This window comes from Sinocyclocheilus grahami, unplaced genomic scaffold, assembly GCF_001515645.1.
Source record: "Sinocyclocheilus grahami isolate Dianchi unplaced genomic scaffold, SAMN03320097.WGS_v1.1 scaffold215.1, whole genome shotgun sequence".
Lineage (NCBI taxonomy): Eukaryota > Metazoa > Chordata > Actinopteri > Cypriniformes > Cyprinidae > Sinocyclocheilus > Sinocyclocheilus grahami.
Window position 1 is genome coordinate 383,041 of NW_015505394.1, and position 23,080 is coordinate 406,120.

The window sequence follows — 23,080 nt, forward strand, 5'->3', positions numbered from 1 at the left end:
GAACTGCTTTCAAAACAGTGATAGGCCCCTTGATAAAACTGAGCCAAAAACACAAGTGATAGACACACTACCTGTTTGCAAAATTATAACACTGCAATAAAATTATTGCACTCTTTGCTCTGCGACTATGTCAGTTTTCAGTTTAGATTGTTACATTTATGACCGCGGGTGTATACCATCTCTTTTCAGTGTTACGATCGGAAAGGCTAGTTGACACATTGTGCACAATGGCTAAGACATTTAACTGATGTTTAAGCTAGTTCTTTTATGTCTTCGCCGTTCTCAAGCCCGCCAGCCTCTGCTCACTCAAGCCAGCCTCCGTTTACTCTAGGCCGCAGTGTGTGACGCTTTTTCGAAACCACTTTGTTTGGCCTAAATCAGTGGTTAAGTTGTATTTACAACACTGTTCCAGAACAGTTTAACCCAAATATTCAGATGTGTGCAGCACATTTAATGGAGGACTGTTTCCTGATACTGGTAGAGTAGACTACAATGCCGGCTGTTCTGACTCAAAGTTTTTTTATATTTAAAGAATTTGCCACTGATTCAAACGTGAGTTTTTTGGGCAGTGTAGAGTAGCACTTGTTGTTTGTCACAAATGCAGACATGGTTTTATGTTACGCTCCGGCCGGACAGGGCATCATCACAGTATGGTAAGCGGCGTAACATTTCCGTCACACGCTTGAGGTATTCGGCCAATCACAACGCACTGGATAGCTGGCCAATCACAGCACACCTCGCTTTTCTTTTCTTTTTCTTTTTTTTATTGTTGCAATCGTGTGTTTATTGTGTTTATTTTTTTTATTTTTTTTATTGATTTCCAACATATACACATAAAGGTACTGAACAAATATAAACTACAACAAAGAACACCTCGCTTTTCAGACCGATGAGCTTTGTAAAAATCAATGCGTTTCAGAAAGGCGGGGCAAAGAAGAGAAACAATAATGTACAGTATGTGGAAAATAATGTGTTTTTTTAACCTTAAACCGCATAAACATTTCATTACACCAAATACACAAAATACTGTTCTTTTTAGCAACATCATATGACCCCTTTAAGAGAAATGGGGATAGGAAATTTTACACTTAAAAACCTGCTGTAGCCTATAATGGATTGAATCATCATAAAAATTATAATACATATTTGATATTTAGGAATAGTCGGTCTATTTAATAGGATTGAGAGGGTCACAGATTTCGTAAATGTTCCAAATTCCAGCCCTGTAGGTGGCAGGAATGCACCTATCGTTTGTTTGCCAAGCGCCATAAAACGCCAAAAGAAGAAGAAGAAGAAGAAGGAAGTTTTACTATTATCTGATCTACTCTCCGGAGCAGAAGGGGCCGGTAATGCGCCAATAAGCTGGATGCCAACCGCCGTTAAACTGGGAAGAAGAAGAAGAAGAAGCCTGTGACGTCCCGGAACTGCTTTTCGTTTTGGAAAAAAAAAGAAAAAAAAAAGATCATTCTTCATTTAGTTTATTTAGAATAAATACTGTATATACGGAGTATACTGCAAGTCATTTAGCCATCAAGACCAACTCTTAAATGTTTAGTGTAAGTTTTGGTTTCATTTCTGTGCTCTTTTGTTAACTCTGTTTTTGGCGCTCATATTTCTCTGAACAAATGATTTAAAACCAGTGTATCGTCGGTATATATTAAGACGCGTTCATGAAAATACTGCCGCTTAGGTTTTAAATCGCAACAATTGATCAAATCCAGAGTCTTTTGTCGCTGAGTTCGCCTGTCAATGGAAAGTGAAAAACACACCGAGTGGAGTTCGGCTTTAGCTGAAGACTTACTTCAGTAAGTACAAAGCGCCTTAAGGTAGAATTTTAAAGTGTTTCTTATTCAAATGATTCAGCATCACGGCGTGTATCGTTCTCTTGACAGGGATCCCGTTTCTGCAGTGATTCCGCCGGATCCTTCCCCATGGAGCCTATCAGCCGGGCCCTGGTCCACTGAGAGCAGCGTCCCAGCAGTATTAAATCAGTATGCTGAAGCGCTAAATTACAGCGCTTTTCTCCCCAGCAGTGAAACGCAGAGCCAAACCGTACAGGTCTTTAGAACCTCCTAATGACATATTTCACAGAAGTGATCATCTAAATGTAGTTTCATGTAGTTTGATTGTTGTCTCCAACCATAGACGGAGGAATGGACAGAGGAAAGATCTACAAACACAAATGAGGACTGGGAATCAGACATGGTAAGATTTCAGCACCTTACTCCAGGTTTTTGTGTGTTTGCAGGTGTGTGTGTTCTGGTAATCATCACAGTGTGGGGACAAATCTGTTTACGCAGTCTCATTATGGGGACCTCTTGACCAAAAATCAGGTCCCCCTAAGGGAAGCCCATTTAAATGAATAGAGGAACTATTCTGTGTTGCTGGTGAAGTTTTAACATTGGTCCATATAACACGTTTATCAGTGTGTGTGTGTAGGGGGTGCTCAGTTCTACCCCCAAATATTTCTGGCTGGTAATGCACTCACTTCTCCACACACACATATATATTCCAAATATGTTTGGGTACAACTCACTTCCTAGTCCTCGTTAGGAAGGTTTTCAGCAGCAAAATGTAAGTGTTAAATTGACACTACACGGAGAACAAGGAAGAAGATTATTTGCAGGAGATGCCAACTAAGGATCTAAGAACTTGTGCAGAGGATAAAAAGTGAAACACAAGGTAAGCACATATGTATCAAACCAATTAGGTTAATTTGATCTAAATAGGTAGCTTGTTAGCACTAATGAACTGTTGAGGTTAAGTGCAGCCTGAAATGTTTCTATGTTTTTCCAACTAGCGATCACATAATCAATACAATTATGTATGTTTAGGACCTAATTTTAACTGAAATGTCTCAACAAATCTTTAGCCTGACTAATTGCTAATGAAGCAGTTCCGTTAATCTATTAGTTATTAGTCTATTTTGTGTGTGTGTGTTTAGTTAGCATTTGGGCAGGGATGGGTTATTTTAAATAAAATAAATATATATTTTTTGTCATAGTATTCGGAGGGGGGGTGGGGATAATCGCACTTGATGCCGGGCTTGTGTTTATAGTCTTTGATTTTTAATTTTGATATGAAGAATTAAACATTGATATTTGTTTTTACTTTTAAGTGAATTTATAGAGAACATATGCAAGCCACAGATTTTGACCAAAGTGATTCACAGAGAAATTAAGTACAATAAAAAAAAAAATTGAAATGGTAAGTAGCTTTGAATGACAAAATGATTAAACTTATGACTAAAACTACGTTAAAATAGTAGTTAAAATGAACAGGGGTTTGTATGGTGAGATTGTCCAATAGAGTAGTTGGGTTAAAGTCTAAATCAGTAGTTAAATATGAAATACTTGCCTAAAGCTACATTTAGATTTTTGACAGATTTTGCCTTAGTTCTGATTTCTTTTGTTACATCAATACATTGATTACAGTATAATTAAATGGGACATCGGATGCCCATTTTCCACAAGTTGGTATGATTTTTTTAGAGTATTCATGAAATGTCAATGGTTGTGTAAAACAACACCTATTTTAAACAGCTATGTTTACATCGTATGATAGTGAGCTACTGCTCACCCCACCCCCCTCTTCCGTGGGGCTTGTCAACACAAGACACATAAATATATCTGTATATAGCTCGGAGGTGGTCTTATTCAAATAGCTAGCTATCTATGTAGAAACCAGCTGCAAATTGAAATAGCTTGCTGGATGACACCGTTTCAGACTCGGACAGCCCATAACAAACTGGCTGTGTGTTTTCTTTTCAGCTTTTCTGAGCTGGCAGACATGCCAGAAACCTAACTAAATGCAAAAAAAGCTGAATTTAATGTGTGAATGAGTGAATTTAATCCAATGTCCCCTTTAATGTTACATTAAAATAAAACAATACAGTGTTACATTACTGCGACATTATCTGCATATTTAGTTTGCTACTTTGCTTCTGCATGTCTCCCCATTTTCACAGTGTCATTTATTTCACACTTTTTTTCTTTCAGTCACCACTAATCAGCTCCCTTAAGGATGCCATGCATCATGTTGTTTCAAAGACTGACAAAACATTCAAATTAGAGGTGAAGTATATCAATGCAGTGAAAGGTAAGGTGGTGTCTGGTGTGATTTGTAATTACTGTCATATGTGCAGTATAGGCACCTGGTTGCAGCATATCTTAAATCAGCTACCAACTTTTGATATGTTTTTTTGTGTGTATAAATGGCATCCTTTATCTGCAAGATGTTTTTTACTAATTGTGACCCTGGACCACAAAACTAGTCATAAGTGTCAATTTCTCGAAATTGAGATTTATACATCTTCTGAAAGCTAATAATTAAGCTTTCCATTGATGTATGGTTTGTTAGGATAAGACAATATTTGGTTGAGATACAACTATTTGAATATATGGAATCTGAGTGTGCAAAAAAATCTAAATACTGAAAAAAATCGCCTTTTAAAGTTTTCCAAATTAAGTTCTTAGCAATGCATATTACTAATCAAAAATTACGTTTTGATATATTTACGGTAGGAAATTTACAAAATATCTTCATGGAACATGATCTTTACTTAATATCCTAATGATTTTTGGTATAAAAGAAAAATCTATAATTTTGACCCATACAATGTTTTTTTTGGCTATTCCTACAAATATACACAAAAGACTTAAGACTGGTTTTGTGGTCCAGGGTCACAATTGATAATGTTTGAACCAATAGGCTTTCCTGTTTTTTTTATGTTTTTGCTGTATTTTGCAGGACGTGGTCTGTTTGCAAAGGGTTCCATTTGCAAAGGCGATTTTGTTGTTGAATATAGGGGAGATATAATAAGTGATGCAGAATTGCAGAGAAGAAGAAAACGTTACCACACATCCAGTGCTGCATTTATGTTTGAGTTCAAGTGGAGAGGGAAATCATGGTGGTAAGAAGTCAAGTTGCACCAAAGCTATATTTTTTATGATGTATTATAGTAAATGAGGCACTGATTTGTGGTGGTATATTGTAATACTTGTATTTATGCTTTTCTTTTGTTTTTATATTTTTTAAGTATTGATGCTTCTAGAGAAGATGGATCATTTGGGCGGATAGTTAATGATGACCACAGACATCCAAACTGTAAGATAAAGAAAATTGATATGAATGGAAAGCCACACCTTTGTTTGTTTGCCCTGAATGACATAAAAGAAGGAGAAGAAATTACCTATGACTATGGAGAAGATTACCCCTGGAGAACACAAGTATGTTGCACAGCACACTGTGTTCAGAATAGCTTGTATCTTTGCAACCTGTTAGTGGCAGTCTAGTATTTAGGGCCATTTTTATCTTTCACAGGGAATTTTCAGTTTCTTTTTAATGGACACTCACAATGTCCCCACGGCACACTTTTAGTCATTGTTTAAGTACAAACTTGTGTGTTGAATTGACTAAACTGTACTATAACGCTGTGTGAGAAACCCTGTTTGATTCAAGATGTGTGAGCGCAGACAGAGTTTAACTGGACGGGAACAAACGTTTTAAGATGAAGTTGATTTTTCTTTTTTATTCTGAAGTCATGCAGCATCTACATAAGATTTATCTCTTGTGTTTCCCCATTGTCTTTTACAGACGACCAGCACAGCTGCTAATACCAGGGCAGACGGCGACTCTGATCCTTCCCTCCGGTCAAAGACTCAAATGAATGATACTACATGTCAAAACAATTCTCCTCAACAGGTACGTTCACATTTATCACTTAAGATTTAGAAGTCTACTGTATCTCATGGTCATGTTTTAGTGTTTTTTTAAAGCATATTTAAGTTTAAGAACAAGTTTTTTTTTTCTCTAAACTCTAGTCAACTTCAATTTTACATTTCAAATACCATAATATAAAATGTTATACTTATGGTTATAATTATATAATAATATTGTATCATTTAATTATGTATATAATTATAAAATATTAATATACAGTATTCTTAGGTGATAAATAATTTGGACTACAAAAGATCATCCCCATCAACAGTTTTGCATCACCTTTATTTAAGCCCAAAATTATGTAATCCAATTTTAATTAATGTACCTGAACAATTAATTATCACAATAGTTACTAATTTATGTCTGTAAATTTACTGATCAATTTAGATGAAAGATGAAGATCTTCAAGATTCGGATGAACTCTTTGATTCTACACCAGAGAGTTCAGACTATTACTTTACAGATACCACTTCTGAAAGTGACTGTGACGGTGATGCTAATCTTATACCAAACCAGACAAAACTTCAGCTTCTCTATGATGACCTGGATGTTGATGAATCTGGCTCACTGAGTTCCCTTGACTGTGACACAGCAACACCAGATAAAATACACAGCCTTGCATCTGGAGCAGAAGAACCATGCTCAAGTCAGAATGCAATAGATGGCGTAGTTGTTAGTGCATACCAAAAAAAAGGTGTTAGTAGAGTCTACAACAAGAGACATTACTGCTTATATTGCTGTAAGCCTTATGCCAAGATGGCAAGGCATCTAGAAAGTTCACATGCACATGAATCTGATGTGGCTAAAGCGCTAAGCTTTCCAAAGAGTTCCAAGGAGAGAAAAAAACAGCTAGATTATATTCGCAACAGAGGAAACTATGCTCACAATGCTGCTGTTATGGAATCAGGAAAGGGGGAACTAGTGCCATTTAAAAGACCACCCAAAGAAGCGCAGGGAAAAGATTTCATGCATTGTGCATACTGTCAAGGACTTTTTATAAGAAAGATCCTGTGGCGACATATGCGTACTTGTAGGCTTCAACCTCAGTCGGTCCCCCTCAAACCAGGAAAAAACCGTGTTCAGTCCATGTGTATGTACACAGGGCCTGTGCCTTCAAACATGACTAAACAACTATGGGAAGTAATTAGTGTCATGCATCCTGACCCAATCACAGATATAATAAAAAATGACAAAGTAATTATTGATATTGGTCAGCACATGTTAAACATAGGTGGACTGTCAGCCAAGAATAAACAGTGTGTGCGAGAGAAGATGCGAGAATTGGGAAGGTTGGTTCACAATGCTAGGAGAGTCACCTCCTTAAAAACAATGGAAGATTGTGTAAATCCAAAGAAGTACATGGAGACTGTCAAAGCTGTCAAGTATACATGTGGGTATGAGTCTGACAAGTTCATGATTCCATCACTTGCAAAGAAGCTTGGGAGTTCACTGGTTAAAGTAAGCAAACTCTTAAAAGCTCAGGGCTTAATCTCAAACAACAAACAGCTTGTGAAGAATGCTAGTGAGTTTCAAGACGTCCATCAGGAAAAGTGGAACGAGATGATCTTAGCTACAGCATTGAGGAATATCAGGGAAGCAAAGTGGAATGTGCCCACTCTCATGCCCTTTACTGAAGATGTCCAAAAAATGCATACATATCTCAGTCAAGTGCAAGACGAGTGGTACAAATCACTCTCTGAAAGTTCCTTTACTAAAGCCTGGATGGAGCTTGCAAAGGTTTGTCTAGCCCAGATAATTATCTTTAACCGGCACAGGGGAGGAGAGGTGGCGAGCATGCCTTTGTCTGCGTTTTTGTCAAGAGACACTTCTGATCCGCATGAGGATGTGGACTGGGCACTCTCCGAAGTAGAAAAAAAACTCTGCAGACACTTCTCAAGGATTATCATCAAGGGAAAGCATGGTCGACCAGTTCCAGTTCTTCTGACTCCAAAAATGCTGCGTGCCTTAGAACTCCTTGTTAAGAAGAGAGAGCCTTGTGGGGTTCTAAAAGGCAATGCTTATATGTTTGCAAGACCAGAAGCCATGACACATTTCCGAGGGTCAGACTGCCTCCGTGGCTTTGCAAAGGCGTGTGGTGCAAAGTGTCCCAAGTCGCTGACATCTACCAGACTGCGAAAGCATGTTGCAATCCTTTCAACAGTGCTGAATATGACGGGCGCAGAGATGGACCAGCTGGCAAACTTTCTTGGACACCACTTAAAAATCCATCATGAGTTCTGTCGACTCCCTGAGAAGACCCTGCAACTTGCCAAAATCTGCAAAGTCCTAATGGCTCTCGAACAAGGAAGATTATCTGCGTTCCATGGCAAGAACTTGGATGAAATTGTGATAGATCTTGATGGTGTGTTATATTAGATTTTTTGTTTGCTTGCTTGTTCTGTGTTTACCATATATTCCTTTTTGTTAAATCACATTGTTAAGATGTACTTTGTTTGGCCTCCACAGAAAAAGTCCTGGAAAGTGATGAAGACAGGAGCATACAGGAGGGACACTGTTCATCTACTGTTTATGGTTTGTATTACTGTCAAAATACTACAGTTTTCAGTTCTTTGTTCAGTCTTTGTTCATAGTTTTCAGTCATGCAGAGGCATGAGACATGACTGCAAATACATTGCTCCAATGTCATGTGCAGGTGCAGAAATATTATCACATTGTGTTGACCGTTCATAGAATGTGCATTTGGACTTACTGAATAGGACTTGAAATCTACAATGATGTAAACAAATTATTCATGGTGTACATTTAATTTATCATTACTTTTATCACTGTGTTCCATAATTCCAGGACAGTCCTACTTTTAGTGTTGTGTTTTTTTACCTGAGCAGGCTACACAGTTACAAGTAAACTTCATGAGCACTTGATTCTTTGTGGCAGCATTTGGCTGTACTATTATAATTATCAGCAATATTAGTCAATAGAAAATAAAGTTAACGTAAAAGATTCCCCATTCATTAGTTGAATAATATGTGGTTCAGTTATACTTGCAATGATAAACAGAAATGCACACTTAATGGTTTATTGCATGTTTACGCACTAATTATAGTTTAAAACCATTAGTACTACAAATAACTTAAAGGGTTAGTTCACCCAAAAATGAAAATTAGCCCATAAATTACTCACCCCCGAGGCATCCTAGGTGTATATGACTTTCTTCTTTCAGACGAATCCAGTCGGAGTTATATAAAAAATTGTCTTTGATCTTTCAAGCTGTTTAATGCCACTCAGCGGGTGTTGCATGCATCAGTCCAAAAGAAGTTAAATAAAAAGCGCCCATCCATTAAAAAAAAGTGTTTCACACGGCTCCGGGGGGTGAACAAAGGCCTTCAGTAGCGAATCGATGCGTTTTTGTAAGAAAAATATCCATATTCAAAACGTAATAATCACTTTAATCTAGCTTGCGCTCACTGTTGTACACGGAAGCAGCTCCGGGCTGATGACATATGAGGTCAGCGTTGCGCATGCGCCGGTGAGTCTCGTGAAAACCAACGTTTGTTAACAGGAGCAGAGGAAGCAAATTTTCGTTACTTTAGCAAAGGAAAACCAGTCTCCTCTTGGCTTATATAGAAAATTTACAAATCCTCGTTTTGTACTTCTAATAAGTGACCGTAGTTTTGTTTTGATCTCCGCTGCGCTTCCGTGTTCGTCACTTCTGAGCGGCGCATGCACAAAGCCGACCTCATACGTCATCAGCCCGGAGCTGCTTCCGTGTTCAACAGTGAGCGCAAGCTAGATTAAAGTGATTATTAAGTTTTGAATATGGTTATTTTTCTTACAAAAACGCATCGATTCGCTACAGGAGGACTTTGTTCACCCCCCGGAGCTGTGTGAGACACTTTTTATTAAGGATGGGCGCTTTTTATTTCGCTTCTTTTGGACTGATGCATGCAACACCTGCTGAGTGTCATTAAACAGCTTGAAAGATCATAGACAATTTTTAATATAACTCCGACTGGATTCGTCTGAAAGAAGAAAGTCATGTACACCTAGGATGACTTGAGGGTGAGTAATGTATGGGCTAATTTTCATTTTTGGGTGAACTAACCCTTTAAGTTGAGTATTGTCTGCCTTCTATAGTACATGTAAAGTATATCTTTCTGAAAATGTTAAATTATGATAATGTTTGATCGTTTATGATAATTTTCCATAGAACCAAAAGCAGAGGAGACACTTCTTCCTGCTGAGAGGAATGAAATGCCACCACCACCCAAAAGACATAAACCACCATCACCAGATGAAAAGGTTCCTTCAGGAGCCAGTGCTTTGAGTACTTCTTTTAAAGGTGAACTCTCCACACATTTTTTTTATGTCAGTAATGATTATGTCTGCTGCTTTTTGGAGATGTACTGCCAGTGTACAAATTAAACTAGAAATGGCCAAATGTTGCAGTAGCAGGTATAGCCCATTCCAGGAATATTACTAATTTCCAAGCAAAAACGTCCAACTAGTTAAACATCCATGCCTCAAACCAGGGGCCTGATGTATAAACATTGCATAGTCACAAAATGATGTTTATTTAACAAAGGAGCATGTTTAGACAATCTACCCACTTAGCATGAGAGGAGACCTATTATATATAGCCAGGTCACCTCTGTCCCTATGGCAGTTTTCCAGTATCCCTCCACCACCCCAACTCCTCACTCTTGACTATTTCTGTCCCAACCTGAGATATGGGGGAGTACTCTAGGTTCATAGACATATTCTGAGCTTGGAGTCCTCTCCTCGGACAGCACACCAAACTGAAATGGCCATTGAAATATGCATACGTGATTTTTCCATGCACATATTGGGATTTATAAAAATAAACGTAGTATGTGCTCCCTGTCCGTGCACGCTCTATAGCATGCGTACGCACTCATTAACTGTTGCGAGTTAAATGTTTTCCAATTGATATGTATTCATTTTAAATATGCCACTCTCATTAATGGAATGAAGCACTCATATTGTTAAATTATTGTTCAGAAGTTATACAAATATTTATGAATTTAAATAGAAATACTTGTCTAGTGGAATGCTATTTTTTTATATTTTAATGACAGAAGGAGAATTGCTTGGCTCCTGATAATTCTGCTTTAAATTGTGTTCTAAATAGAAGAAAAACAAAACCTTTTCATGTGAATATTGATCAATAATGACGCTGACTATGATGCTTTAACAACATAAGCGGTATAATGACAGACACTCGCAGCCTCTTTGGGTGGTCAAACTGGGTGGGTCAAATCCTGACTGATGGCAATCCATTCTTGCCTTAGTGCAGTGGTTCCCAATTCTGGTCCTGGATAACCCCCAACACTGCAAGTTTTTGGTGTCTCTCTTATCTGACACTCACATTTGAGGTCTTGGAGTCTTCACTAATGAGCTGATGAGTTGAATCAGGTGTGTTTGAATAGGTAGACATCTCAAATGTGCAGTGTTGGGGGTTCTCCAGGACCAGGATTGGGAACCACTGCCTTAGTGTATGGAATAGATCACAATTTGTGGGCTTCTGGTTGTCCTCTAGCCTTTTGAGGATTGACTACAGATGAATTAATAGGGACGATTGTAGGGACGATTCTTAATTTGTGGCCATAATCTTTCATTTTATCCCCTGCATGTCAAGTCCACGGTACCATACTATACAAATAAATGTGCCTTACCTTGTCTGACAAGCACAAACTGTTTTAAAATTGAATGTGAAGGCAGATAAAGACAATTTTAGATTTCTACTAAATAATCAGGTTATTATGCTAACAATGCTATCTGTTGTTTTGGCAAGTAAAAATGTACATTGTATACCGTAGTGGTTCTCAGTTGCAGTCCTCATGTACCACTGCTATGCACATTTTTTTTTTTAAATGTATTTCTTATCACTTCAGACATTTTTTTCTATTCACAGGATAATCCACCATGATTCTAGTTCGAAGGTAGTGTACAGTGGGTACGGAAAGTATTCAGACCCCCTTAAATTTTTCACTCTTTGTTAAGCCGTGGTGTAGCACAAATTCGTGAATGAATGTTCCGAAGTGAAGTAAACTTCAACAGATTTCCCGTGCTCAGGGAGCAAAGAACACTGTGTAGGGACCCTGTCAATCAGAACACAGTTCATGCATGGAGCTCCATTCTAATGGGCTGGTTATCTGAATCAGGTTAGACATGCAAAATATGCAGAGCAGTGGTACGTGAGGACTGGAATTGAGAACCAGCATTTTTTTACCACTGTAAAAGATGCAAAGTAAGGGATTAAAAGTGAATTAACGGGAAGAAAAAAAACTTTTATAATCCCCTTTGAAAATAGAGACAGTGAGGATTTGGGAGAAGAAACCAGATTCCATATCCAGTGGAATACCTCATGAAGTAGTTACATTTGTGGAAATTTGAGTGACCAGCCCGCAAAATAGAACACAAAGCCGCATATGTCTTAATTCAAATTTATGGCTCACGTACTTCTCTCATCCTGCATGAATCCAAATACCAACACCGGCACAGCCTTATGTGCCATAGTTACGTTTGGGATCATTTTTACTTTAAATGGCGTTAATGTTAATTGCAAATTTTGTGATTGTGTTTTAAAATACAATACTACAATGAGCATCATGATACCATTTGAAAACAGCGCTTTCAGAGGTCTCTGTGAAACAGCCAACAATAACCTCCCTTAAACGTAAAATGATACCAAATGTCCTCGTTTCATTTAATCAAATGAATCCTTTTATTTAGACGTATTTAAACGTTTCATTCGGATGAAGAAACTGGCGTTTTGAGTGGTATTTCCACATCCTGTCACGCGGAAGACTATATACCACTGTAGTAGATACTTCTTGCAGTATTAAGGGTAACGATTAATTGATGACTAATTTAAATGAGAATTGATTATGGGATTGACATCCCTAGAACAAAATCTGATTTTAATGATGAAGTCTACGCACATTTTTATACATGTGGTCCTTGATCACTAAATGCTAATTTTGTTCAAGAGTACAATGCTCAGAATCCCATTTGTAGTTGTTAAGGTTACTTGGTTGTTGCTAGAATCTACTAAATGGAACTAGTAGTTTTAGCTGTTTTAATAATTTAATCATTGACAATAACTAAGCCCTGGAGCAGTTTATTGAGGGAATAGATGCATAGTAATAACTTGCTCCGGGGGGGTGTGTGTGTGTGTGTTCACTGCTGTGTGTGTGCACTTTGGATGGGATAAATGCAGAGCACTAATTCCGAGTATGGGTCACCATACTTGGCCACATGTCACGTCACTTCACTACATTACTCATACTGTAGAAACAGCTCAACTTCAAGTAGCTTTACTGTCATTTGAAACAATTACCAAAGCTATGTCTTACATCTTTTTTTTTTGTACTAGATAGTATGATAACTTGATAGATTAATGTTATGAATCTAAAATGTTATTAAATACTGTTGTTTCTTCCTGAAAGTTTAGTTTGAAAATATTTTCGTAAAAGGTGTATGTCTGTGTAGCGAATCAGCTCATGGGAAATATGAATAATTAACCATAACTAGTTATAATTAACTACTTCTATTGATCTAATTGTCTTTTCCTTTTTCCTAATGATCATTTCAGTTCAAGTGACAATGTAGAAATCAGTGTTTGACTGACAGTGTAACTCTATTTATAGGTAGAGTGCACAAAACTTTACTTGCACTATAGATGCTTGGATTGGGATTCCAGCACTTTATTTATCCTGTTAATTTTCTCTCTCTCACTGCTTTAAGGTAAAACTACCCGGAGGAAATATCCCTGGCAACAGACTGAGGTGCAGGCGGTGGAAAGGCACATGATGAGATTCATCACATCTTTTACTGTACCAGCAAAGAGTGACTGTGAGAAGTGTTTAAAGGCTGAACCACAAGCTCTGAAGTACCGTGACTGGAAGAACGTGAAATTCTTCATATATAACCGCATTACAGCCTATAAAAAGAGTTTGCAGTGCAAATAATGTGAAGATTACCAACTCTCTGGTATGGCAGTTTTTGTTTACATTAGCCTTTTTTCTCTCTTCCATTCACTTTTGAGGTAGGTGATGTTGTGCCAGAAATACCTACGCTGTTTCCAAAGAGGTCAAAACTCCAGCAAAACTTGTAGGACATTAAACAACTGTATTGATAGAGCAGTGCTTTTCATCAGAAACTTCAAACATACTGCAAATTTCAAATTGTGTATGTGAGGCAAAACAAAAAAGGATTATTTATTTATTCAACAATAATTTACATCCACACGTATTGGCCAGTGGGACACCTACAAAGATATTTGCCACGGGCTGAAAAAGAAGCAATGGGAGTGTCCAACAGAGGACATGGCTGACAAATATGGTGTCACCATATTAAACAAGATTGCCGTATGTTTTATGATGACGGAAGAAGGCCATAAGCTGAAATGCACCAGTCTAACAATAGCAAAACTTGTCAAACCATTTTAGAGTTTTGACCTCTAGTTTTCTCAGTAATTTTTTTATACTTTTTAATATAAAAATAATTTATTTGCAGGGTTTATTTGAATTCGTTTGTTTGTAAAGTTGAACCCATTAAAAGTTACATTCAGCAAATTAAATGATTTGATGTCTCGAGGTTCATTTAGTAGTTATTAGGGATGCGCGATATTATTGGAACGATATCGAAATCGGCTGATAAAGATTTAATGTTGGCATCGGCCCAATATGAAAAATTATGTCGATATGCCTTGCCGATAAGACGAATAGCTCGCATGTGCTCAGGGTGTGGTAGCGATAAGATCATGTCAGCAGTGTGGTCATACTTGAAGCGAACTTTTGCCTGAATAGTGATTAGATTCACTGTTTTGGATCACTGCATTTAATGCAGCCTACCTTTTAATGCCAGTCCGTTAAGGCATTCTATTTACTTAGAGAGCGCTGTTGGCCTACTTGTAATAAAATTTTAAGTAAAATGCACAAACAACATTAAGATAATTGGGTTTCTGATTAATAAGTTTGTGTTTCTAATCAAAAAAGTAGTAATTGATGTCATAAAATCATGAGTATGCTTTGATTCAAAGGTCAGAAGCTATAGCTTACATGAATAAAAATCACAAACATGACACTTGTAAATTAAATAATTTTATATATATATATATATATACAGATTTATTCATTAATGTGTAATGTTTTTTTTTTCAAATGGATTATGAAACTTAAATACAAGGAGCTCTAAAAGATTTCCAGAATTTTTACAACGCTTTTGCTTTAGACCATCTACTAATATTAAATCTTCAAATAAAATGTCACCGTTACCACTGCATCTGTCTGAAAAAAAAAATGCAATGATTGATTTATAGTTATTTTTAGCTTTCAGTGTACCCTAATTATAAAATAACTTCATTATTTTTTATTTAATTCTAACAAGTAAGTTTTGTTAAAAACTAACCAAAATTAAGAATAATTTGTTTATAATCTCTGCTCATGAGAGACTTGGTGTTGTTTCCAAACAAAAGCGAATATATCCGCACCATCGGAAAAAATTGGTTGAAAAATATCGGCATGTCGGATATCAGCAAAATTCCAATATCGCGCATCCCTACTTATTATCATGGTAAGAAGGATCAGGGGAGTTAGTAGCTGATGGTTGGCTGTGAATATACACTTAAATCATTGCAATTAAATAAAAATAAAGGTTTAATTTGATGGTTTGATAACCAGGCAGTAATTCACTACAATTTCAATCCTTCATATGTGAATAGAGAACGTTTTTCTCTGCTTTATCTGTACACTTCAATAACACTGCTATTCCTATGAAACCTAGGAACATCAATCAATTAGACCAAAAAATCTGCATGTTGTGACGATGACCACATACACAACACTAGGTGTTCTATGCAGGAGTGAGTCTTGCGGGACTCATTACATCTCAACAACTGCATATGAACAACTAATCTTAGCTAAATTTCATAATTTGAACCGATGTTTTGTACTACTACTGTATCTTTTAATTCTACTTAATTGTAGACATCTTTTTTAAATGTAAATGGACAAATGCAATCTGATTTACTTGGTATAAATGCTTTTGTCATTAGTAAAATGTAATATATAAATGTTGCAAGGTCCCCACAAATCAAATGGGAAAGTGTGTATCATGCAAATAAGGTCCCTATCAGGTATGTTATCTCAGTTTTTTTTTTTTTTTTTTTTTTTTTTTAAGAAGTCCCCATTTAGCATGTTCAAGTCATTTCTTCATCAGTTCTGATATCAGAAGTCATGTATAGGCTAACAAAGCAATGGTTATTATCCTTTTTTTTTCAGACCTCTAAAACCTTCAGAAAGAGTGGTCCCCACAGGTGATGATCATAAAGTTGGTTCCCATACAACAGGGAAATCTGTGTCTGTGTACAAGCTACACTAGTGAGCACCACGTTTGTGAAAATATCCTCACAAATATAGTGAAACATGATGAACAGTTACTTGTGAGGACATTTGAAGTTGTCCTTGAAATGCTCATAAATTGGGCAAACTGTGAAATTTGTTATGGGTTTGTGTGACAATGTAACCAGTATTTGTTTGTGTGTGTGGGACTTCAGCCTTGCACTGCTGGACAGAACAACCTTGTTATTGTTCTTTCAAGAGATTTGTAGCAACAATATTAAACCTGTTTTTTAACTTAGAATTTGACAAAAAAAAATCGTCCTTGGAACCCTTTTTTGTTTTACTATTTGCACTTGTGTTTATAATAGGTTGCAGATGTTTTGGTAAATGTGAATTTGTGCACAGTGGGGTTCAAATGTCTGTGACCACTTGTGAAAATGCTTCTATTTTGTATTTTTCTAATTGTATTCAAATACAGATCTTTTCATTACATAATATTAGTACAGCAAACATTAATACATTTGCATGAATTGACTGTTCTAAAGAGCATGCTGTTTCACTGGAAGCAAGAACATCTATTTGTACAATGAAGTTTAAATAAACAATGCCACAAATTTGGTCATTTAATCAATAATTTAAGTAAATATTTCGTCTTTTTTGTGCCAACTTTTTTTTTTTTTTAAGCCCTGAAACGGCTGTCTTTATTTCCTGGAATAATACATTTTAAGATTAGACCAAATAGTCTCAGACTTTCAGATCCTTATGTATATATTTCTTTCTCTCTTTCTCTGTTTCTTTAGCGTGCTATAGAAGACTGCAGTATTGAGCTGAGTGAGCAGTATGAGGCTCTTATGAAACAGCATGCAGTGGAGCAGGAGGAGCACAGCCTTCATGTCCGCAGTCTGGAAAAGACCACAGATGACAGAAATCATCAGTACCAGGTTCAATATCACATCTGTACATACAAATGTCATTATATACAGTCTGTAGAGGTTCTGGCACTTACTGTACACATGGTTATTTGAATAGCAGTCCTTTTCTCCTTTGCACAAAGTATTACCATTCTCTAGTAAGTTCAGTGTATTAGTCTGGTTTTACCTGGTATTACTTAATTTTCATTGTTGAAATGCAGTGTTTTTTTTTATTATTTGTATAGGGTTTCATTGAAAAAATTGAGTCTTTGCAAGTTAAATTGGAGCTGAATAGCAGCAAGACCACACGTAAAAACTTCATGGTAAAACGGCAAGAGCTTACTGCAGAGAAAGAGCGAATGGAAGAGGAGAAAACAAGGTAAACTAGCATTAAAATATTTATCAAATCCAGCTGTCTGCTTGGGGCAGAATATATACACCACCGTTCAAAAGTTGTTGTTTTTTCATGTTTTTAAAAGAAGTCTTTCATTCTCACCAAGATTGCATTCATTTGATCAAAAAAACTATAAAACAGTAATATTATTATTACAATGTATCCATTTTCTATTTTAATATATTTTAAGAATGTCATTTATTTCTGTGATGGCAAAGCTAAATTTTACCATTACGTCTCTAGTGTTGCGTCTCATGATCCTTCAGAAATCATTTTAATATGCAGATTTGGTGCTCAAGAAACATTTCTTATTATCATTGTTGAAAACATTTGTGCTACTTAATATTTTTGTGGAAACTGATACATTTATTTCAGGATTCTTTGATGAATATAAACTTCAAAAGAACAGCATTTTTTTTTTTAAATAACTTTTTGTAACATTATAAATGTCTTTTGGTCACTTGATCACTTTCATGCATCCTTGCTGAATAAAGGTATTAATTTCTTTAAAACAAAAAAAAATCATACTGACCCCAAGCTTTTGCATGGTAATATATAATACTGGATAGGTCACTGAATTTAAATAAGATTTGTTTATGTTTTAGACTGGCTCAGGAGCTGGAGGACACAGAAAAGAAACTCAAGATGCTGATTGAGGAACAGAGTCAAGAGAAGTAAAAAAATCAAAATATAACAGAAGAAATACCTACAATGTCTCTGTATCTGTGTTTATCTGGGATTTTTTTTGTGCTTGTGTATGTGTCAGGCTGTCCTGGGAGCAGGAAATAGCTGACTTGAGGGTGGAAATGGAGACACTCTGCAGACAGGCAGAACAAGCCAGTCAGACCGTTCTTCAAGATGAGGTAAATGCTGCACCTTCACAGCAAACATCTTCTAGAAATCATGCATGTTACTGTCTGACTGTGTATTTGTGTATGTGTCTGTGTGAGCAGATAGCTGCATTAGAGATGCAGAAAGAGCTTATGCTGTCTCAAGTGGAAGACTGGATTGCAGATGCTGAAAAATATCTGAATTTTCTCAGGTACTGTGTGTGAATTAATGTCTGTAGAGAGGTATGCATGTGCAATAGGTTTGTATGCATAAAGATGATATAATTCCTTTTGGATTTGTGCTCATTCTGAACAGATTAAATCCTTCCCAGAACCACCTGCACCAGCGGCAGAAGTGGGAGCAGAATATAGCGATGGTCCGCAGCAGTCTGGTGGAACTAAAGGTGAGGGGAGGAGCTAATATAGGTGGATTACAGGTGAAGGGAGATAGCAGATTCTTTCACTCTGTCTTTCTTTCTGTTTTTCATTCACAGAATAAGTTTAATGAAAACCATCAACTCCTGCAGAGAGGCGAAGAGTTGGACCGCTTGCCTTCAGTCCCGCTCCCGTTGCTTCCACCAGTGCCTACAGTGAGTGTCCGTTTATTCATATATGGCCTAGGGTTGGAGGTACACTACTGTTCAAATCCTTTTTTGTTTTTGAAAGAAGTCTCTTAATTTTCACCAAGCATTTATTGAATCAAAAATACAGTGTAGCGAATCAGCTCATGGGGAAATATGAATAATTAACCATAAAACAGTAATTTTGTAAAATATTATTACAGTTGTAAATAACTGTTTTCTAATTGAAAATATTTTTAATGTGATTTCCACGTGATGGCAAAGCTGAATTTTCTGAAATCCTACTGAAATCTTTTAATTGAAGTTTACTGCATTGTAAAAAAACAAAAACAGTTGTACTGCTTAATATTTTTGTGGAAACCATGATACAATTTTTTCAGGATTCCTTGGGGGGGAAAAACAGCATTTGTGAACAGCATTTATTTGAAATAGAAATCGTTTGTTACATTATTAATCTCTTTACTGTCACTTTTGATCAAATTAATGTGTCCTTGCTAAACAGATTCTTTATTATAAACATAATTTGCTAAACATAATTTCTTTATTTAAAAAAAATCTTACTTTAGTTAGTCTGTAATGTTGCTGTTTGAGAAATAAAAAAGATCTGCGAAGTTACAAAGCTCAAAGTCCACTTCAAAAAGGAGATATTTTATTGAACAGAAATCACTTTTCAAAAACTACAACGAACGACTCGTTTGGACTACAACGCATATTTTCTGGGATTTGTGATATCACAAATACCGACGAATGGGGCGAGACCTGGTTGGGCTGCACTAGAGAAGGCAACGAGTGTTATCACTATGTCAGAGACACGCTAGCTTTCCCAAGGCAGATGAACTTAGAGTGGTTACAATCATCCGGGTTTAAATCGCGCTCACATTGATTTGATTTTGACGCAATATTTACACTGAAGCTCGCAGGCGGCTGTGGTAAGGGGCATGACGTTTCCTGACCAGGCGCCAAGTGGAGCCAATCACAACACGCACTGGCCCAGCTAACCAATCACAGCACATTTCATATTTCAGAAGCCTTCATTTGATACAGGAACTATTCGAGCCGTTCATGCCAGACTGGGGAGAGAGGTGTTGTAAAATATGTGAAATGTAAAATATTCGAACAACCTAGTATGAGAGCCTGTTCTAGTACACCCCCAAAACAAAATCAAGACTTTGTGAAAGAGCATAATAGGACCCCTTTAACCCACAGCACACTTTTGAACAATACTGTATGACGGCGTATGCAGTGCTATTGTAAAATTGATAATCTGGTAAAGAGTTAGTAAACTGGCTGTTTTGCCATGGTTTGAAACATGGCCTATCTAGACATATTTAAGTTTTGTGAATGTGACTCTAGTGATATAATTAGGTCTTTCATTTTATAATTATTTTGCATTGTTCAAGTTTAGACTAATGTTAGTAATGTATATTTTGTGTGTGTCATTTATTTTTGATCTTCCGAAGTTGGAGATGATAATGAGTCCACTTCAGAATCCTGCATCCCATCCTGTTTTCAATAGTGGTCCGCCGACTTCCACAACTTCTCCTCCCATAGTTCACCCACAACTCCACTCCTCGATCACACCACCCCAAAGAGCCACACCACCACTTTCTGCCCCATCTCCTCAAAACACACCATACCTGCCCATCACTATAGGTCCACAGTCCGCACACATCCCAAACATTTATGTTCCCTTGACAACTCACGCACCTGCCCCTCAAATACCCATGCAAACCATCTGCCTGCCTCAAACCTCATCCCATGCACCTGTCACGCCAGCCCCACAGATCCTACCACAGACACACGCAGGTGTTCCAAGTGTCTCCCATGCACCGTCCGCTGCCTCAGCAGGCAACTTTGTTGTATTACCAAATAATCACGGAGCCAGTTTTCAACCCCAAGCTGCAGTGCGCCTTCCCCAAACATTCATGCCATCCACGGTTACACGTAACTCCTCCCCCCAGCCCCTCCCCTCCAATCCTGCGCCAGCAGGAAAACTGGACAAGCTGCTGGAGAGACTGGGCTCACATTTCCCACAATGCACAAGGTACTGAGCTCACTAAGTTATTTGATAAGCTTCTTTTCTTCCTAGTAAATTTTTAGGAGCCCGTATAATTTTAGTTGATTGTTTTGTCTTCCTTAGAGACAGATTGTTGTTTGAAATTGATCTCTCTTTTTCTGCATTCATTAGAGATCAGTTGACACGTGTTCTACAGCAAATTAAGAGTGAGCGCGGTACTATGGCTGGCATGTCGATTGATGATCTTACTCAGCAGGTTGCACAGAGACTTGCGCAGAACCAAAAACTGGTGTGACCAAACACTTATCTCCCTCCTCAGCATTGTTTTTTTATTATTACTTTCGTTCTGTGCATTGGTCATATCATTTTTAACTTGATCACTGTTGTAGCCACCAGGTCCTATAGCACCTCCATCTGGAGCAAGAGCATTTCCTGTTTCGGTTGGTCCGATTCAGCGTCCTGTAGCCCAGCCACCGCATCCCATGCTGCATCATTTCCATCCCCCAGTTGCTCAGGTCTTCCACACAAGACCCACACAGGTAGCACTCAACTTTAAACCCTTTTCTTAAATCACATTTAACAAAATACTATGAACTATAGTGGAGTGTGGGAGCTATGCCACTTTTGTACTGAAGTTGTCCTCTTAGTAAGGATAAATGAAACCGAGATAAAACTAATATGTGACCCTGGACCACAAATGTTCACAAAAAAATTTCGAAATTGAGATTTATAGATAATCTGGAAGCTGAATAAATAAGCTTTCCGTTGATGTATGGTTTGTTAGGATAGAACAATATTTGGCCGAGATACAACTATTTGAAAATCTGGAATCTTGAGGGTGCAAAAATTACAGGGTAATCAAAAATTAAGTTTGAATATATTTACAGTAGGAAATTTACAAAATATCTTCATGGAACATGATCTTTACTTAATATCCTAATGATTTTTGGCATAAAATAAAAAATCAATAATTTTGATCCATACAATGTATTTTTGGCTATTGCTACAAATATACCCCAGCGACTTAAGACTGCTTTTGTGCTCCAGGGTCACATATGCCTAATTCAGGATGTATACGATTATCTTAAATAAGAAAAAAAAAAAAAAAGTAGTAAAAAGTAAAAAAATATATAACGTTTACAAATGACCCCACATTAGAGTATATAAAATTTGGGGGAATATTGAAACATAAAAATTAACAAATTGATATCAATATTATTGCCGTTTTATAATCTCATTTCAAAAACCTACTATTTTTACAGTACAGTTTACTGCATATTATTTCCTAAAGTATATCTATCAACCAACCAGGAAGACCAGTATTCAGATTATTTGAATACTTCTAAATATCGTGGTCATGGTTTTTTTTTTTTTTTTTTTTTTTAAACCAAATAAACACTATTTTTCTCTGTCTCTCTCAGTCCTCTACACGGAAATTTTGTTTGATGTGTCAGAATTCTGTGGATGCTGGAAGCCAGTACAACACCAATTGCTCCCATACCATGCACAAAGAAGTGAGTGTGTAACATTTATAAAATACATTTAAGGCACATTATTTGCCTTGTCTGTGTGTTCTAATAATGGTTATTTTCTCTCCTTTTCTTTAGTGTGTTAGCGTTTGGCTCAAGACTAGCAAGAATAACTCCTGTCCTTTCTGCCCATCCAAATGAGGTCTGACTTCAGGAGAGAACACACACTCATAGCTGAGCCAATACATGCAAAAACTAAAGTAGAATGATCATATAAATAGTTATCAAGACACTTGTGAATTAAGTTTTTGTAATTCTATGGTAACTCTGGTTAATGTAAAAAATATATTGTTCCATTCCTGGTCAGAGTAAATTATTATTATAAGGACAATATATTGTTATACTAATTGATGTTACTTTGCAGATCAGTGGAAATCCTCACAATATGATTTGTACTTTTTTCAGTATTCAGTGTTATTCCAAAGATTCTCAAACATGCCCTGAAGTATAATCCTCATTGTGTATGCTTTTATAAAAGTCATGTAGCATACATACAAATTCCAAAACAAAATAAAATATTTCTTTTAAAACTTTTCCAAGTGATACAAAACTGTACCTAACTGGAAAATGTTGCAGTTATATTCATTGTATCTGTATTTTATTAAATTAAGGATCAACAAAGGCCTTTATGTGGAGAGCTTTATACATTAAAGAGGAAAAATAAATTGTCTTTGTTTTGTAATCGCTAATAGACACTCTTTTATAAGATTTAATACGATTTAAAATAAATGATAATGTTGTTAAATAAGAAAACTGTATTGTGACATAC

General features: G+C 36.7%; 1 protein-coding gene across 6 annotated transcripts; it reads left to right on the forward strand.

Moving 5' to 3' along the window:
• The first annotated feature begins 1,320 nt into the window (after positions 1 to 1,320).
• On the forward strand, positions 1,321 to 23,060 carry LOC107596114 (RING finger protein 214-like). 6 transcript variants are annotated; one of them, XM_016286742.1, is made up of 15 exons: positions 1,321 to 1,805; positions 1,893 to 2,058; positions 2,146 to 2,205; positions 16,850 to 16,990; positions 17,206 to 17,339; positions 17,960 to 18,028; positions 18,121 to 18,217; positions 18,308 to 18,396; positions 18,501 to 18,588; positions 18,679 to 18,774; positions 20,226 to 20,809; positions 20,954 to 21,071; positions 21,172 to 21,321; positions 22,204 to 22,296; positions 22,390 to 23,060. In XM_016286742.1, exons 1-15 carry the CDS (start codon positions 1,750 to 1,752, stop codon positions 22,450 to 22,452), a joined length of 2,004 nt encoding a protein of 667 aa, XP_016142228.1. In that variant the 5' UTR covers positions 1,321 to 1,749; the 3' UTR covers positions 22,453 to 23,060. The 6 variants fall into 6 exon arrangements, with proteins under 6 accessions (XP_016142228.1, XP_016142224.1, XP_016142225.1 ...); XM_016286738.1 differs by lacking the exons at positions 17,206 to 17,339; positions 17,960 to 18,028; positions 18,121 to 18,217; ... (6 more) ...; positions 22,204 to 22,296; positions 22,390 to 23,060 and adding exons at positions 3,999 to 4,098; positions 4,750 to 4,912; positions 5,039 to 5,228; ... (3 more) ...; positions 9,893 to 10,024; positions 13,453 to 13,698 and having other exon boundaries at positions 16,850 to 16,916; XM_016286739.1 differs by lacking the exons at positions 16,850 to 16,990; positions 17,206 to 17,339; positions 17,960 to 18,028; ... (7 more) ...; positions 22,204 to 22,296; positions 22,390 to 23,060 and adding exons at positions 3,999 to 4,098; positions 4,750 to 4,912; positions 5,039 to 5,228; ... (3 more) ...; positions 9,893 to 10,024; positions 13,453 to 14,725 and having other exon boundaries at positions 1,321 to 1,556; positions 1,691 to 1,805.
• Positions 23,061 to 23,080: the final 20 nt, after the last annotated feature.